We start from the raw sequence: 18,904 nt of genomic DNA on the forward strand, positions 1-18,904 counted from the left end.
GGCGTTCAAGATGGAGTTGATCTGGGGGCTGATTCAGTTGATTCCGAGATTGACGATTCTGTGAAGGCAGGGGTCGAGAAGTGCACATGAGTGGATGGATTTCATCAGTGTGGTGGTGGGGGGTGTAGTGAGTATGTCCCATGTGGAGAGCTGTTTAGTGGAGTCTGTCTCTCCTCTGGTTGTGGGGGCGGCAGGCTGGGGGTCGAAATTTTGGTAGATAGATGTGATCTTGTTGTGGAAGTGGTTGGCGAGTTTGTTGCAAGGCTGTTGGGAGGGCGGGATTGTGTTCTCTGTGGCCGGGGAGGTGGGGGGTGGTGATGCATAGAGTTCTTTTGTGTGGTTGGGGCTGGCTTCTATGCGGAGGGTGAGGGAGTCTTTTTCGGTTGATCTCATGAGGTGATGGTATTTGTTGTTGGTGGTTTTGTGGTTTTTGCAGACCTTGTTCTTGCTGGTTCTTCATTTTATTTCCAGTCCTTTGTATTCCTGTTTTGACCTGCGTAATTCTGGTGTGTACCAGGTGGCTTTTTTGGTGGGTCTATGGGCCATGGGGGTTCCAGGTGGGGGTGACTTGGTTGGCTGCATTGATGATCCAGCTGTTGAAGTTCTGCATTGTTTGGTCCATGTTGGGGGTGATGATGGGCTTGGTGCAGCTGAGTGCGTCCGTCCACAGTTGCTGGGTTATGCTGCTCCAATTGCGGTAGGGAGCACCGTTATGGTGGGGGGTGGGAGGGGCTGTGGTGGGTTCATGAGGATAAAGTGTACTATGGCATGGTTTGTCCAGGAGAGATCAGATGTGTGACTCTACTTGACTCGGTTGCTGGATGCAAAGATGGGATCGAGGATATGTCCTGCTCTGTGAGTCAGGTTGGTGACTGTCTGAGACCGATATTGTGTAGTTTATCTAGGAGGTTGTTTGCCTTCGCGTCGGTGTGGTCATATAGGTTAGTTGGAAGTTAAGGTCTCTGAGTAAGATGTAGCAGTCTGGGTCGACGGCATGCGGGGTGATGTGTTCAGCTTTGGTATCGCTGATGCCTGAGCGAAGTCCTGGTGGTCTGTATGCAAGGGTGCCCTTTATGGTGGTTTTGGCATCGGGTGGATCTGGAAATTCATGTGCTCCATTGTGGGTGTTATATCATCAGTGGCGACTGTGGAAGTGCTGGATTCCATGTGTATGACGGCTATGCCTCCTCTGTGTTCATTTGTGCGGTATTGGAGCTTCATCTTGTATCCAGTCGGGGTTGCTGTCACAATATTGGGGGCCTATGTTGTGGTGAACCAAGTTTCAGTGATGGTCACGTTGGTGGCGAGGCTGGTGATGGTGTCCCAGATCTCTGTGGAGTGTTTGCAGAGGGATCTGATGTTCCGCAAGATGCAGTGGAGTTGACCCGGCATTTGGTCTTTGGTGGGCGTCGTGGCATCCGACTAGGGTGGGCTTGCGTCGAACAGCAGTGGGCGCAGGCGAACAGTCCTTGCATCGTGTGCGGTGATGCAAGGCAGCTAAGTCCAGAGTACACTTGCTCGTACTAAATTAAGGTACACAGGGAAGGAAGATAGTCAAAGCAATAACACACTCGAGTCTGGAGAGCAGGGGATTTTACTCTGCGTTCATAACATGCAAGCCGGGACAGAGGTATAACTGGCAGAAAGACAAACAGTACCTAACAAGTCATCAGCCCTGATGAAGTCGCTGGATTGATTCCCTAATGTGACGACATACGTGTTGGCTAAAGACTTAAGAACCAATTAAAGAACAAAAGAATCTGTGGGAATCTGATACATTACTGTACTTATTGTCTATGTACTGGAGGGTAAGAAATCACATGCAAGGCAGCAGTTGTTGTTGAGATGCGGATGGGCGCAGACAGGATTGGCTTTGACCTGCTTAGCAGCCTCCATTAGGTAGCCGTGGAGGATTGGGAGCGCTGGACGGGGTCGGGGACCAGTTAAGACCAGTCGGGTAAAGGAGAAAAGTCACGGGAACGCTGCCGAGCTCGGCAGCAGAAGCAGAGTTTGGGCAGATCGGGGATAGGAATTTGAAGCAATGGCAAATAAACCAACGGACTGGGTCTGAGAAACACCAAAGTCAACGCAATCTAAAGTAACAGGAAGGCAAAACAACTATCAGGAAAACTAGCTGTGAGAAATAAAAACTAATATTAAAAATAAAATTAATATAAAAGTTACCAACTATGCACCTGATGACCAGGGGAACTGGAGATTCAAACTAGGCTAACCAGCGCTGAGGGAAGGCTGCCTCAGGCTACAGCGACGGCGGGAGCGGCGACCTGGCCACTGGGGTGAAGGGCTGCTAACTTCACAAAAACGTCAAACTTTTGCTACTGGCGGTTCAGCTGTAAGTTTCGGGGTAATCCATCAATTGTGGGGGGGTTGGGGGGGGGTTTGCGAAAAAAGTGGGGCCCCACAACACATTTTCTCCATGCATTTTCCCATAGGGATTTTAAACACGACTATAGCCTTAACCACTGAATGAAATTGCACCATATTTGGCAGAAAGCTAGATGTTCGTCCAAAAAGTGTGCTTTTTAGGTCTCGCCTGGCATACACTGAGCAGACATGCGCAGTCTCGCTGGCGAGATTTAATGAGTTAGGGTAGATTTCTCTCATGGGCTTTAAGCCCCGCCCCTCTTTTCCATTGGCTGGCGTCAGAGTTTATGCTGAACGGTGACCAGCCATTGAAAAAGAGCGTCTAGTGACGTACAGTTTTTTAGAGCCGTCCCAGTTGGACTGGCTTGGTTGCGTTACGTTTGTGGTAAAAGCTTTTCTTATCTTTATGGGGCCATGTGTTTCAAACATATGGCCCCATAAAGACAAGAAAGCTTTGCGAAGGACGAAAGTGAAAGCCGACCGTGCCTTAGCAACTCAGCCAGGCGTGGCGAGACTCCACCCCCTCTGCCATCGCCATTCCCGCACACGCGCTGCACAGAAATGTGTACTAAAGAAAAGCAGCCCCCGTCCCCCAATATCAAAGATGCAAACGGGACGGGTAAGAATCTGTTCTTTATTTCCTGGTTCCTGTTTAGTACATCTCAAAAACACCACGACGTAGGTAGGGTGCACTCACTACGACTCTGCAGTAAGTGTGGTTTACTGAAGACGCTCTCGGGGAAGAGAAGCCCTGCTCATCTGCATTTAAATTTCTTTTGCCGTTATATTTTGTTCCGTCAAAAGATCCGAGTTCTGCTTCCAGACACTTAACCAAAACGTGTGATCCTGAATTAATCACTTTATCTGTTTGTTCCTCGGTAAATTTTTTGATCTGTTTTTAGCTCAAATGGGCGACCACGGGTGGGGGTGAGAAGCGCACTTCGAAATGGGGGACCCGGGTACTTAACTGAGCGCCAGACAAGAAACGTATTATGTTCATGCTGGCGCTTGGATCTGAATTGTAATTAGCGAACAATAAATACATAATAACGGCAAACCAAGCAAGATAATATCGATGTATTGGCAGGCTCTTTCAAAGTGCATACTTTGACCGCATTCCCTTGTAAAGAAGACAATAACAGTTCAACCCTATATAAAACGAGCTCTCGCCACATGTAAGACAAAATTCGCATTAGAAGATAAATTAAAAAATAATATACATTCATAAAGGCAAAATAAACAGGCACATAAAAGGGCAGTAAGTTACTCTTTCGTCGCCTGCTATTGTGTGATGAGTTTAACGCAATGATGGAGTTTCCCCTGTGCTTGAGAAGTTGTTTTTAACTCCCCTATGAGTTTTCCGAGACCGGTTTTTCCGCAGTGCGAGATGTACATGTCCCAGAGCCTAGAGATGAACTGTCTAGCAGTTTGCAGTGGAGGAGAAAGGCGTAAACAAATAACCCCTCCTCGCTGCCACCCAGGAACAGTAATTTCCCTTAGCATGCCACGTCTAAGCCCCGATGTCTGCCTGCCGTCCTAGCGCCTAGACTAAACTTCTTTAACAAGGAGTGGGCACCCACACTTACATGCATGTCCGACTATTGTACAGGTCCACTCAAAGCCCCAAACCCCTCCCCCTAATGCTTGTAAATGCTGCATTTGTTGTGTTGTCCTTTCACTCATGATGTAAGAATTACTGTTTGCCAAAATGATGGACTCTGCACTCTGAGTCATCCGCGTCTGCCTTCCTGGCTTCCCAATAAATGTTGGCATGAATTAAGCAGTTTATCATTATTAGTATTATGAGTAATAATAATCTGATATTTGTAGTGCTAAGAAAGTGCAACGTGCGATATAAGACACCCATGTTTTATATTATTAGCATTATTATTTTCATCATTAATAAATCGTAATCTGATATTTGGATACTAAGAAAGAGCAGAAATGCGCTATGACTCGCCCATATATCATTAAAGCAATAATAATACTAATATGCGTACATAGGCACTTCATATATCAATTCTGCTCCTTCTTAGCGCTATAAATATCACTTTGTTACTAAATCACGATTAATTGGCACTCAGATATTCATTTGTTTGGTGTCACCCATTACCACGCTGCTGACTACGTGTTTTCTTTGTCGCTTAAAAATAAAAGGCTGTGTTGATGGATGGTTTTGACAAGAGGTTGTAACACAAGCATTAAAAATGCAATAGGCCTCGCCTTTTATTAAGTTAAAGCCATTTGCTTTGCTATATAATACCATTAGCAAAGCAAATGGCTTTAACTTAATCAAAGGCGAGACCGATTGCATTTTCAATGCTTGTTGTAATTTGGTGTAAATTTTGTTCAGTAGTTTCAGAGATAGGTTTAAAAAATATAGATATCTGTGGGCACGGATCCTTGCAGTGGACTCGCGAATACACAGTCCCGTCACCCACACACTCGTCAGCAGCAGACTCGACAATGGCAACACACTCTATGCCGGCACTACCGAAAACCTACAAAAGAAGTAGCAGAACATCCAGAATGCCACTTCCAGACTCATCCTGAATTCCCCCGCTACATCACTGGGCACCTGAGAGACCTTTACTAGCACCTGATCAACAAAAGAATAACCTTCAAGCTCCTAACACACGCCTACAAAGGACTGCACAACACCGGACCTGCATCCCTCAACCACCGCCTCTCCTTCTACACGCCCACCAGACATCTCCGTTCTGCCTGACAGGCCCTGGCCACCTTCCTATGGATCCACAAGACCTCAGTTGAATACTTCAACTACCTCGCTGCAAAGACCTGGCACTCTCTGTCCCCTCACCATATGCAATCACCATCGCTGCCTCAATTCAGGAAGGACCTCAAGACCTGGCTCTTCGACTGAAGCGAAGAGGTCCCCTCATAGTGCCTTGAGAGCCTAACGGGTAAATAGTCTTGCTATATAAGACTCTGATTGATTGAGTCGCGGGGCTGAAGTTTAATTGGCTGACAATTGAAAAAACAAAGCCAAGGCGATAGATACTTAGTGCTAACAAGGCAAAGGGCAATGCATAACAAAGGTTCTGTAAGCACACATGCACATTTACTGTCAAAGTTTTGTCATTTATTATATATAAAAAAATATTTTACAAAAAAAGAATTGTTCTCTTTTGTTTAAAAATTGCATAATGAGTAGCTGTTATACATGAAGGATAAATTAGAAGTACTTTACAGATATTCATGCAGGTTATTATTGCTGATACTTTGGAAAGAATTCAGTCAGTACATATTACAAGTACAAGTTTTGGTTCAGATGTTTAGATTCTGGACATGAAATCATTTCAGAAAAGCTTCTAAATACTCATTTCATAAATGATAGAATACATTATATTCAGAAAAAACTGGTGGTAAGTTGGAACAACACGCGTTTCGGCGAAGCCTTCTTCAGGATTCCATCTAAGTAGCCACTGGAAAAAATGAATACAACAACAAAACCCATGTTAACTGCCCATTGCCGATGCATCTAAAAGTACTTTGAGATAAAATGGGGATTGAAAATTAGTTGGCTGATAACACTTCAGCCAAGAAGAGTTGGCAGCCATCTTGGGTCGCGGTCTCCCATGCGTCTTTTTCAGGAAGCCCCCGGGTGGGCCAAATCCTGGGTGCATGCAGGGTTACTATAATAAAGGAAGGGGGGCCCTCCTAGGCTTTTGCAAACCTCCAGGGACCGCCATCTCCCCGGGGCACTAACTCACATATACAGCCACTCATGCACCTACTCACTGACCAATACAGCCATGGACACCTCCAGTCACACAGATATGTAAACACTTACACACCCCCACTCATACACCCAATCTCATACTCAGTCGATTACACATATACTCACATACCTACTCACTCAGCCAGCCATTCACACATCTACTCACTTACTCATAGATATACTAACAAATCTACTCACTAATCTATACAGTCACTGAGACAAGTACATATTCTCCCGTACAACCTCTCACACTCACTTACTGATACAGCCACTCACATACCCATACAGCTACTCACACATCCACTTAGTCACCGACTTACACACCCATGCAGTCACTTATGTACCCTATCACTCACCCATACAGACATTTATGTACCTACTTGGTCACCCATTCAGCCACTCATGCATTCTCATATTCACCATTTACAGATACTGACACACGTACAACCTCATCCATACAGCCACTCATTCAGCCTCTCATTCACCATTACAGCCTCTTATACACCAACTCACTCACCCATACAGATACTTAGCCACTCACTCATACACCCACAGACACACCCACTCGCTCACCCACACAAAAACTCGCACACCCACTCACTCTTGTATACACCACTTACACACCTACTCCCTCACCCATATAGGAACTCCACACAGCCACTTACCTTAGTATATATGTTTATCACTCAGTAACGTTTAGAAAACACAACATTGGATGATGGCATCAGTGATGTCATTTGAGGTTTGTCATGAGTGATGCAATATATGACATCAGTAGCTCAGCTAACTATAACTGCTGAATTTCTCTGTTTTTTTTCTTCAGTGTGTGTGTATGCATACATACACACACACACACACATATATATATATATATATATATACACACACACACAAACTTACCATAACTATACTTACCTTGCATGATAAAGGCTGTTTCCCGACTGAGGAAGTGAGAAGCTGCTCTTTTCCTCCGTGGCAATGTTAGTGTCACACTTGTTCCAGTCTCCGTGTGCAAACCAAATGTCTCACCAAAAGGTTCTCTTTACCTATGGCTAACTACTATGCCACATAAACTTTATCTGTGATCCCCACCAGTGTCTGTATCTGGGGTAAAGTTAAGTTTCTCCAAATCCTAATTATCATTGTTCACTTCTAGTGTCACACCAGTTTTTTCTCATTGTTACCCCAGTGCAACACTTGTTCCCCCACTCATGTTCATCCTCCGTGCAGCACAAGCTCGCTGTGTATTTATCACCAATGTCAGACTAGCTACTTCTCGGATTACTTCCATCACTATATGAACTCACTAGAGTCAAACCTTTAGTATTACAAAAGGTATTCTCTGCTTGTGATACTAAACACTGCTACACGTGCTCCAGCCTACCTGTAGTAACCATCAGTCAAATACTAGCTCTATTTGTTGTCCACTACAAAATCCCATCTCCTTCCCCAACATGTGGTCATCTACATGGTCTCCTCAGTTTTACCTGCAGTCCTCCTTCGTGGTCATACATGCTCTTCTGTACCTACTGTTAAGGGCAGGGTTAATCTCATGCTTGGGGCAATCTCAACTGTCACACCCAGACAAATCTACCTGTGGTCATGTCCTCCAGCATCTCCAACAGCATATCCTGCGTCTCATCGATCAGCTTTGTCCTTTGCACCACCAGTTTACGGAGGCACAGATAGCCATTTAGCACGGTGCCCACCAGTCGGCTTTTAAAGTGACGCTTGATGGACTCCACTTCCACAAATGAGGACAGAAGACCTTGAAACAAAATCAAGACAAATATGAAAAATTATATCATTAGCAAATGATCTAACATACTAAGCACCATAATGAAGCTTACATTCCAAAGGAAGGCAACGTATTTCACTAATAAAATAATCTGCAAACTTTGACCATCAGTTAAAAAAAGATATTGCAGACTATCACAATCCTGCTACCAGTTGTCCAAACAGGCTTAAGTGTGCTGCACATCAAGCACCTTTTGCTCTCGGTCAGGGCTAAGCATGATGTGCCACTGGCTCTACACATTAATCATCAACTGAAGTTCTGTACAAGATAGGAGTACCACACATCATACTCTCAGTCTCAATCCTACACACTTTGCAAACCATCAGCACAACACATACCTCTCTCCCATTCACAGCTCAGAACACTATGCCCTCATCAATTTAAAGCTCTGCACGCAAAGTCTCACTTGGTGTTCAACACACTGTGCCTTCACATGAGTCTTTGCATACAGTGGTCTCAATCGGAGTTCTATACATTGTGCCTGAACTAGGGGGACTGTCAAAGCGGCATGTACCAGTTAGGCTCTTCAAAGCATATCCTTGCTGCAGGTCTGTGCTGAGAGTCGCCTCCTCCAGTGAAAGCAATCGTGCAATCTCCTGATAAAAACAAAACAAAAAGCAAGCATAAGTGTAAGGCCTGTTAGGATGATGAAATAGCTACCCATAAAAACTATGACTTTACAAAAGAAATGAATATCAGACCACAGCTCTCATACAATTTCACAGCTCAACAGGCTTTCAATATTCCATGTCTAATCAGGAATCGTATGTGTATTTAAATACATAAGGATTTTAAAACCAAATCAAAACAGAAGCTCTTCCACATTATTTGGAGCTCTTCAAGAGCAGCAAACACAGAGTAGCAGGGACTTAAGCTTGGGAAATGATATAGTTATCTTTCCTCTTGTTGGATAGCCTGCGAGAAAGCAGAAGAAGGGTTTGGTTGGGGGTGGGCGGGTCGGGGAGGAGTAACTAGCCCAATGATGTGGGCGCTGACTGTTTGGTCGGCGCTCGGGCCGACCAAACCAGTCATGCACACTCTCCTGTTTTCTCCATATGGGCTGCATACAGAAAACTGCCTCCCCGTGGACGCCAGAGCGGGCGGCCTCCCGGCCAATCACAACGCTGCCATTGCAGCATTTTGATTGGCTTAGGGGAGGGGAGGGAGGCTGCAAACTTGCTTCCTGTGGCTGCGAGGAGCAGAGACGACGCGAGACCGGATCAGGTTAAGGTAAGTTATTTAAAAAACATATTTAATTAAAATTGACCCCCCACTCCCGGGCGATCCCCTCTGCGCGAAACCACACCCCCGCCCCAGAGTCATGCCGGTCGGGACTGTCTGGGCTTTCAGCCTACTCTTCTCTTCCTGCGCAGCTGGTGGGCGAGATCCATGCTAAATATAATATTGCATCTCCCATCCATTTGCCAGCTTACTTCTTTTATCATTACTGTAATTTAAACAGGTTTGATGGTCTTGCGGATAAGCGTGACAAGATAAGATGTCATACCGTACATACCACGCTGATGCAGCATTAGCATTCCTGTGAAGTGGGAGCATCAAGAATGAGTAATCTGGCACCCTTTCTCGGTAGACTAAAGCACCCACTGTTGCAATCTGTGTGTAATATACAGGTAGTTAAATTCATTTCAGTCTTTTCACGCTCTCATTCTTAGAAGGTAATGTAACTAACTGCAGAAGGGCAGGGCCACATTTTTAAAACTAGATTGATAAGATATTCAAAAATGTAACCTCGAGATAAACTGGTGACCAGTTAAAAAGTAGCAATTCTAGGTAGTTCGCACATACATGCCCACAATACAAGAAGCCCTTATCCACTAGGTAAAAAAGTCTGAGTGTAGGACAGCAAACTCTCATAGGCAGTCTGCGTGGACGCTCAATACTAACTTTCTGAGCATATACCTCAACATCTCTCTGTACCGCCGCAGACCAGTCTATGTCTGATATACTTTGCACATTTGCACAGCATAATGACTGTTATATGGGACATCTAAAAATTCTAATGTGAGAAACGCAGCACTCACCTGCTGCCGTATCTAGTTTATACCTTATTATAGCGCCTGCATAAGGAAATAAAAAGATGCGTCGTCGAGGGGGAGCAGTTAAGTTCCCCGGCACGTGGAGCTTTTACAGGAACGGAGGCGACCCTTCATGAAACATCATGCCTCTTTGTTGCACACTAGGGGTCTGTGTCCTATTTTTAGCAGATGAGTGGGTGTAATTTGCAGCCTCGTTAGTTTTAGACTAGTGTCTTAAAGCAACTATAGAAAGATTTGGTGCTACAAGCTCCGGGGCTGCACACGAAGGAGAAGCGGGCACACGCAGAGGCAGACTTCGACCCGCGTCAGACCTCTGCCTGTCACGCGCCTCACTGCCATCGACCAACAGGCACCGATTCACATGGAAATCTTAGCGTTTTCTATAAGGACTGTCCATTTCTGTCATATGCCATCCAGTGATCGAAGTGCATTAAAAAGAGTATGAGAAGTGTGATGCTGTGCGAAGAGGGCCGGGGTGAGTGAGCATAGGGGGGCAGTCAAAGGTATGGCTAAAAAAACCTAAATATTGTGTACTTTTTTTCAACCTTTTACCTTCAGGTAACTACTCATGAAATAATGTACAGCTTAATTGAAAAATAAACTCAACTTAAGTTAATCAGTGGTATGATGCACAAGTTACTTACTTGTGTAACGATATATTTGTAAGAGACATTAGTTAGTGATTGATTTCTTACCTTAGAATATCCCCAGGCGTCGTACGAGTTACTTACCTTCGGTAACAATGTACCTGGTAGAGACGATTCTAGCCACAGATTCCTTCACGTAGAATTATCCCGAGGCGTGAGACTGGATCCGGAAAACTTTTTTTGCCCAGCATCCCCGCGCGCCGGGGGGGATGGCATCATGAGACTCCGCCCAGGCGTCGTCCGCGTACGTGACGTCAGCGAGGTCACATAAGTCCCACCCTGGTGCGCCTACGTCAGTTTTATTCGGAGAACTTATCCGCGCCACAACGCGGAGCCAGCAGACAAAACTGTGAGAGTATAGGAACAGTGGGCGATAGAGCAGAAAAAGTAACGGTGAGGAACAACACCAGAAAGAGCAGTGCCCGGCACTGCAGGACCCAAAGGCAGGGAAAGAATAAAGAACAGAGCAGCAACCCCGGAGACAAGGGACACATGTAAAAATGTCACAATAACATGCAACAGGACTACAACCCCAACCAAAGGGGAACCAGTCGGGGACACACAGGGAACGACAAAACTCCAAGACATCCCAATCACAGAGTGCAACAACCCCCATCAGGAACAAGGGCAGAGGCACAGCCAGAAGACCCCAACCTCAAGGATCACAAAGAGCCAGAAGTACCAACAAACCTACCCTCCCATGTGACAACGGGGAGGAAAACGGACAGCCTGACAGAAAGAGTGAAAAGAATGTACTTCTATAATACACAGCCACCCACAGGGAAGCGAGTGCAAAAGACCAAATCACAAGCCCTCACAGAACGGGGAGGAAGGGCGGGCCGTGAAGGAATCTGCGGCTAGAATCGTCTCTACCAGATACATCGTTACCGAAGGGAAGTAACTTGTACATCTGATAGAGATTAGTAGCCGCAGATTCCTTCAAGTAGAATAGATACCCAGCCATACCCAAGGGGAAGAATGGTCTGTGAGAGGACCCCCTCCATCAGGGCACAACAGAGGGCCGCACGGAGGCAGAGTCCGAAAACAGGACGAGGAGCCCCGTCCCCCAGGCAAAGGGAAACCCCCGCCAGCAGGAGGCCACCAACCCCAAGGGGGGGTGCAAGAAAAGAAGAAGATATCCTGTCCTCACCCAGCAGAGGAAACAAGGCAAGGCGCAAAGAGGCCAAACACCCCACGCGAGGCAACAAAACCTCCGCCCAAGGCAAGGAAAGGAGCACCGAAGGAGAAGAGCAACCTAGAGACTCCAAGGAGAAGAGGCAGAGCAAAGGCAATCCCAGACAGGATGGCGCCGGCAGCAAGAAGCAGGCGGAAGCCGAAAAGGGGAACTCAAGGTCACCCAGAAAGAATCGTCCAACGCCCCGCAGGGACAAACTGCGCCCGCAAGAGGGTCCAGAAGTCAGGGACCACCCCCCCCCCACAAGGAGAAGAGGTAGAACCGAGTGCAAGGCCCACTGGACGCAGCGGAGAAGGCAGGATGACAGTCCCACTAAAGCCCCAAGAAGGCACAATGGTGCCGAAAGAACAAGAGGGCGGCACTGGCAAGTTCCGCCAGAGACAGCACAGAACGAAACACTCAAAGCAAAAAGGCAAAGAAGAAGGTTGCATCCGCAACATACCATAACGCCACGAAGAGCAGAAGCCCGCACGCAACCACAACTCCCCAGCACATACCAGGGCATATAACAGCCAACCCTGCCCCACATGGGGCATGTCATATCCCAAGACATGGGAACCTCTTAGGAGGAAGCCTCCGCAGCAGAGGACAACAAAATAGACCTGCGGCAAAAAAACCAGCAGGAGGCCAATCAAGCAGCCAGAGGGGAAATGCAGAAGGCCCAATCTCAGGCCCAGCATGGTGTAAAAAACCCAAAGGAAAAACGCAGTCAAAAAGGGCTGGCCAACAGAAGCACAAACTCAGCAAGGAGGACTCGAGTGGCTATGAGGCACACAGAACAGACAACCAGGGCGACACGCCCCAACGGAAGAACAGCTCCTAGAACCAGATCAACACGCAGGTCACTGAGAAGGATAAGGAGGTGGAGGAGGAGGGCGAAGCCCCGCCAAGAACCTCTGGGTGGCTGAGTCCGCAGGGCCATGGAACAAAAGAGCACCATCGAAGGGAAGGTCCACCAGCCGTTCTCGAACATTCTCCGGGAACACACTGTCCCGAAGCCAGGATGGTGACGAAGGGCAGCTGAAGAAGCCATGGCACGACCCAGCACCTCCGAGATGTCCAAAGCGGAACGAAGGATGAATGCCGCCAGCTCCTGACCATCCAAGACATGGTGTCTCAAATCCACACAGGCACCCTCCTGAGAAGCGGCAGACATAAGGGACTCTGCCGAGTCCCACAAGCAAGAAGTGGCCTTAGCCAAAACACACAGTGTGTTAAGGGCCCGCAGAGCCGCACTGGTCGAGGCAAACATATTGCGCCCCAGGAGTCCAGCCAGCGGGCCTCCCGTGACGGGGGAGACAACAGCAGCGGCAAAGCAGGAAAGGCAGAAGGGGGCCTCTGGTCGAAGGGTGAAGAGAAAGGCACACCGGTTCACGCAGTGCCGGGTGGTGGCAGTGCAGAAGGTGCTGGGGACCGGCTCCCCCCGTGGCAGGATGGCCACTAGTCCCCAAGAGAGAAGAGTGGAGTGAACCCTCGAAGGGAAGCAACAATTCCTTACCACCAGAGCCCTGATGGAGAACCTCCAGAAGATGATCAGCGGGGAAATGGGTAGCTGGATCACCCATGCACAAAATTCCCACAGCCGTGGAAACAGGGCGGGCGAAAGCCGCACCCGCCGCCGTCGGGCCCCGCAGAGGGGAAAGTAGCTCCTCGTTAGGTGACTGCTGCAAGCTAAGGCGGCCATCCCCCAAGCCAACCGGAGGAAGGAAGGGCCAAGGCCGGAAGGAAGAGGGATCGAGATGTGGGGGACCTGCAGCTCCTCCGGCGAAGACCGCGGTCATGGAGACTGCGAGGAGCCGCCTTTAGACTACGTCGGGGAAAAAGCCACGACACAGCGGCCCGTTTCCGGCGAGGATGACACCACAACCGCCAAACCTCTGGAGAATAGGAGACGTCCGAAGACGAGTCAGCGACCCGTCGCCAGCCCGGCACCAAAGAGTCCGCAACCTGAGGCAGGACAACGTCGTCAACTGACGCCGGAGGAGACGCCGGGGCGACGTCCGACACAGCACACGGCACAGGAGACAGGAGCTGGGCTGGAGTCGGGGTGGCGAAGGGGAGGCGCCGGAACGGCGCCGACTTGACTTCCGACGAGGCATCCGCCCTCGAGGAGGGACGAGAAGGGACAAGGAGTCCCCCGCCAGCCGCGACCCGTGACAGGTCGAGATGGGCCCTCTGTCGACCAGTGTGGTGCCGCCAGGGCCAGCAGCCGCCGGCGCCGTAGCGGCATCACCGAGAGGGGTTCGGGGGTGCGACCCAAGCCCCGGCGACCTCCCGCGACATCACAGGGACTCCCGCGGGAGTTTGCGGTGAAGCAGAGGCGCCGTGGTCTGAAGGAGGGCCCCCCTAAGGGCCGCACCCCAACGGCACCACATCCTCCGAGCCTGGATCCAAACCAGTCGGCGCCGGGGCTGGAGCCTCCGCAGAGGGCCCCGCACACTGCAAGGGATCCGCTGACGTCCCAGGAGGAGACGCCAGCGAGGCGTGCAAAGCCGCCGCATATGTCTCCATTTGGGCTCTGGTCGCCCCCCACGCCGGGAAACAGCGGATAACGGGATGACACGTGGAGCCGCACCACCCGCGGAGAGCCCGCGCCCCGGACAGGCCGAAACCCGACCCTCGGGGACAAACTGCAACACTTACCAAGAGGTGAGCGGCGCTCTTGCAACTTGGTAGAAGATCGAAGTCAGCGAGGGAAGCCGCCGGTCCGACAACCCTCCGCAGGGGCCGGGCGAGATAACGCCGCCGATCTGGACACACGAGCCGAAATAAGTTTCATACGGCGCTCCCGCCGGGATTTCAGCCTCATCTGCTGGCACGCCTCACAATCAGTGGAGTCGGGGTGCTCCCCCAAACACCACATACAGATAGGGTGAGGATCCGTCGCCGACATGAGGCAGCCACACGACGTGCACGTTTTAAAGCCCGAAGGCATTCGCACACTGTTCCCACACACGCAGCAATAGCATAAGGGAAAGGCCTAAACAGGCCCAGAGCACAAACCGGATTTGCGTTGCACGTGGAAAAGGAAAAAAACTGACGTAGGCGCACCGGGGTGGGACTTGTGACCTCGCTGACATCAAGTACGTGGACGATGCCTGGGCGAAGTCGCGTGATGCCATTCCCCCTGCGCGTGGGGATGCTGGGCCCAAATAGTTTTTACGGATCCAGTCTCACGTCTGGGGATAATTCTAAGTGAAGGAATCTGCGGCTAGTAGTCAGATAGACTGGATCCGGAAAGTTTTCATCAGCAGTACCCCCGTGGGTCGGTAGTCATCGTCGTATGGCTCCCCGTACGTCGTCGGCGTCGTAGTTGCCGAGATGACGTCGCTGGAGCTACTTAGACACGCCCACGCGCACTGACGTCAGTTCTGTACATTACTTTCCGCGCCAGGAACACAGAGCCATGCAAGATACTGACCACTGTGCATTGAAACTAGGGCCCTGAAAGGGATGACCTTAACCTTAGAATCAGTTAGCAGAACGGGGAGGATGGGTGAGCGGTAAGGAATCTATCAAAAACTAATGTCAGATATATTGTTACACAAGTAAGTAACTTGTGCATCTGAAAGAGACACGTTGGTGATAGATTCCTTACCTTAGAATGGATACCCCAGCAATACCAACCCCGATGGTGGGTCTGCGAACCAAGATCACACCAGAAAGTCATGGAGAACAGAACGGCCAAAGAAGCCGTCTCTTCGGACTTGACTGTCAAGGTAATAATGCTTAGTAAAAGTGTGCAGCGAGGCCCACGTGGCTGCCTGACAGATGTCTTGCAGGGGGACACCACATCCCAATGCAGTAGTAGCTGCTGTCGACCTGGTAGAATGGGCGCGCAACCCCACCGGGGGTTCCTTTTTAGCCAGCGAATAACAGGCTTTAATACACAAGACGACCCAGCGGGAGATAGTCCTCTTGTGTACAGCCCGGCCTTTCTTGGCACCTGATCTTCTTCAGCACTCTTGGTAGAATTGGTAAAGGCGGAAAGGCGTACAACAGACCGCAACTCCACTCGTGACGAAAAAGCATCGTAGAGCGAGTGCCGCCTTGGAAACTCCAACGTGCAGAAGTGATGACACTGCGCGTTCTCTTCGGTGGTGAATACATCTAACCAAGGCTCTCCCCACTGTTGAAAGAGACCTTGCGCCACCTCCGAGTGAAGACGCCATTCGCGAACCATCAGGCACGGGCGGCTGAGTTTGTCCGCCATTGCGTTCAAAGAACCTGCCAGGTGTTCTACTGTCAAGGAAATGCCTTGATGTTCCAGCCATGTCCAGAGGCGCAGAGCCTCCTGACATAGGGTCCACGATCCCACCCCACCTGGTTTGTTGCAATACCTCACGGCGGTGGTATTGTCTGTGAACACCTGCACCACCCTTCCCTTGACAGAGGGAAGGAATGCTTTCAGTGCAAGAAGGATCGCCCGAAGCTCCAGAATGTTGATATGGAGCCGGGACTCCGCCGGAGGCCAGAGGCCTCTGATCTCCGCCTCTCCCATGTGACCACCCCATCCCAGGAGGCACGCATCCGTCACCACTGTGTGCTCCGGCCGGGGAAGGGAGAGGGATCTGCCGCTGACCCAATGCTGATTCGTGAGCTACCACTGCAATTGTTGTAAAGTGCCCTCCGAGATCTGGACGTAGTCGGACAGGTTCCCCTGATGCTGCGCCCACTGGAACTTCAGGTCCCACTGCAGAGCCCGCATATGCCATCTGGCACGGTAGGTTAGCAGGATGCATGAGTCCATGAGGCCCAGCAGCCTCAAGGTCGTCCTGACCGAAATCCAGGACAAGGGTTGAAAGATCGGAATCACTGTTCGGGAGGATAAACCCGAAACTGTGCCGTGTCCAGTACCGCTCCGTTGAAGAGGAGCTTCTGAGAGGGAATCCGGTGCGACTTCAGCACGTAGATGGAGAACCCCAGCAAATGCAGGAGGTCGGCCGTAGTCTGGAGGTTGGAGAGGACTGTTTGGGGCGAGCACGCCTTCAACAACCAGTCGTCAAGATAGGGGAAGACTGAAACCCCAGATCTGCGCAGATGAGCTGCGTCCACCGCCATCACTGAACACCCGAGGGGCGCTGGTAAGGCCAAAGGGGAGCACGGTGAACTGAAAATGCTCCCGCCCTACCGTTCCATTTTTTTCCCCCGATGTGGCGGAGCTGAAGAATATATATATATAGCGAGGTTTTCAGTACCGCTGGACTCAGTTTGATGCGGTATGGTGGAGACCCAGGAGAGGAGCTGTTTTTAACAGTGGTACAAGGACAATTTCACTTTGCACACATTTACGTTTTTTTAGACATCCAGCACTCACTATGAGATTTCAGGAGTCCTTTTTGAAAACATTTCTTTCATTCTGCCGAGATGGTGCAGTGTAGGATTTGCAGTCTCTCGATGAGGCAGCAGTGACGTTTCAAGAAATGAGACTCAGCTGGGCTCCCACGATTGGGAGCAGAATTACCACCTAAAGAACGCACTGGTGCAATAAGGCATATGATTAAGGCAGTTAGCGAAAACGTGTAATGCCTTCAGTGTTGACTAAACCTCTTTTCCTGGAATCCTCACTATGTCCCTCTGGTTTCTCTGTTGCGGAGGAGCCTATTGGTGGAGATATATATATATATATATTTTTTTTTCTCATTCATATTCTCTCGCTCCATGTTTTAGTGCAGAACAGTGTGAAGAGTCGACATGGCACACATTCCTGTGTGCCATGCCTACAACCCACTGCCCTGGCATAGATCAGTCACCCCTCTAGCTGGGTGCCTTATACCAGTGGTGAGGGTACAGGTGCATGAGCCCTTTACCCCTACAGTGTCTAAGTCCATACTTAGACCTTGTAAGTGCAGTGTTTCCATTAAGAGTATATTGTGCTGGGAGCTTGTCATTGCGAACTCCACAGCACCATAATGGCTACACTGAAAACTAGGAATTTTGGTATCAAACTTCTCAGCACATTAAACCCACACTGATGCCAGTGTGGGATTTAATGAAAAATGCACACAGAGGGCATCTTAGAAATGCCCCCTGTAAAACGACCAGCCTCTGGTGGGTTCCCCGACTGGTACACACCAGCCTGCCACCACAAGACATGTTTCTGGATCCCTGGGGTGGGAGCCTTCGCTCCCTGTGCCCAGAAACAAAGCCTTTCCTGGGCACCTCCCCCAGGCCAGGAAGAGCCATCTGTGGCAGGAGAGCTTCAAAAGCTTGGCAGCCTTTGTAATGCGACTTCCAGCCTCTCCTGCTATCAGGAGCAGGCCCCCTCCCTGTCTCCCCTCCTTTTCAGCGGGAAGAAAGGTGGGAAAAACTAGGTAGCCCAGATGGTGTGCCCACCTCTGCCAACTCCACCCCTCAGGTGGGGGAGGCAAGGTGAAGCACTCTTCAGTGTCCGCCATCTTGCAGATGGCAGGCACTCCCCAATCAGGATTAGGGATTGTGCTCACTCCCCCACGTGGGGTGAGCACACCAAGGGTGTAGTCACCCTCAGGTAGGCAGCCCATTGGCTACTGACCTCGAGACCCCTAAAGAACAAGTTACTAACCTTCGGTAACGATGTATCTGTAAGAAACATTAGTTAGTTAGATTCCTCACCTTAGAATATCCCCAGGCGTCAGACTGGATCCGGAAGATTTTTCGTCAGCAATACCCCTTGCGCGTCGCTAGGCGTCGTCTGCGGCTCCGCGTCCGTCGTCGGCGTCGTGCGCCGGGATGACGTCGTCGGAGTACTTAGACGCCGCCCTCGCGCGCTGACGTCAGTTCTTGTACATAGCCTTCCGCGCCAGGAACGCAGAGCCATGCAAAGACCGACACTGGTGCCAAAAAATAAAATCTAGGGGCCTGAAAGGACAACCTTAACCCTAGATGTCAGTTCGCAGAACGGGGAGGATGGGTGGGTCGGTGAGGAATCTAACTAACTAATGTTTCTTACAGATACATCGTTACCGAAGGTTAGTAACTTGTTCATCTGAAAGAAACACGTTAGTTAGATTCCTCACCTTAGAATAGATACCCAAGCAATACCATCCCCGGTGGTGGGTCTGCGAACCAAGATCACACCAGAAAGTCCTGGAGGACAGA

The 18,904-nt window shown here is 49.7% G+C and overlaps 1 protein-coding gene across 14 annotated transcripts in view; it reads right to left on the minus strand.

Annotated features, from left to right (window-relative positions):
• UBR4 (ubiquitin protein ligase E3 component n-recognin 4) overlaps positions 1 to 18,904 on the minus strand; it is a 1,980,383-nt gene that overhangs the window by 153,847 nt on the left and 1,807,632 nt on the right. For all 14 annotated transcript variants that reach the window (XM_085609056.1, XM_085609055.1, XM_085609054.1 and 11 more), the window contains 2 exons: positions 8,440 to 8,521; positions 7,722 to 7,895 (listed from right to left, as the gene is read on the minus strand). In XM_085609056.1, the coding sequence (XP_085465182.1) occupies positions 7,722 to 7,895; positions 8,440 to 8,521 (256 nt within the window). The remainder of the gene's footprint in view (positions 1 to 7,721; positions 7,896 to 8,439; positions 8,522 to 18,904) is intronic.

This window comes from Triturus cristatus, chromosome 1_2 (genome assembly GCF_964204655.1).
Source record: "Triturus cristatus chromosome 1_2, aTriCri1.1, whole genome shotgun sequence".
Classification (NCBI taxonomy): domain Eukaryota; kingdom Metazoa; phylum Chordata; class Amphibia; order Caudata; family Salamandridae; genus Triturus; species Triturus cristatus.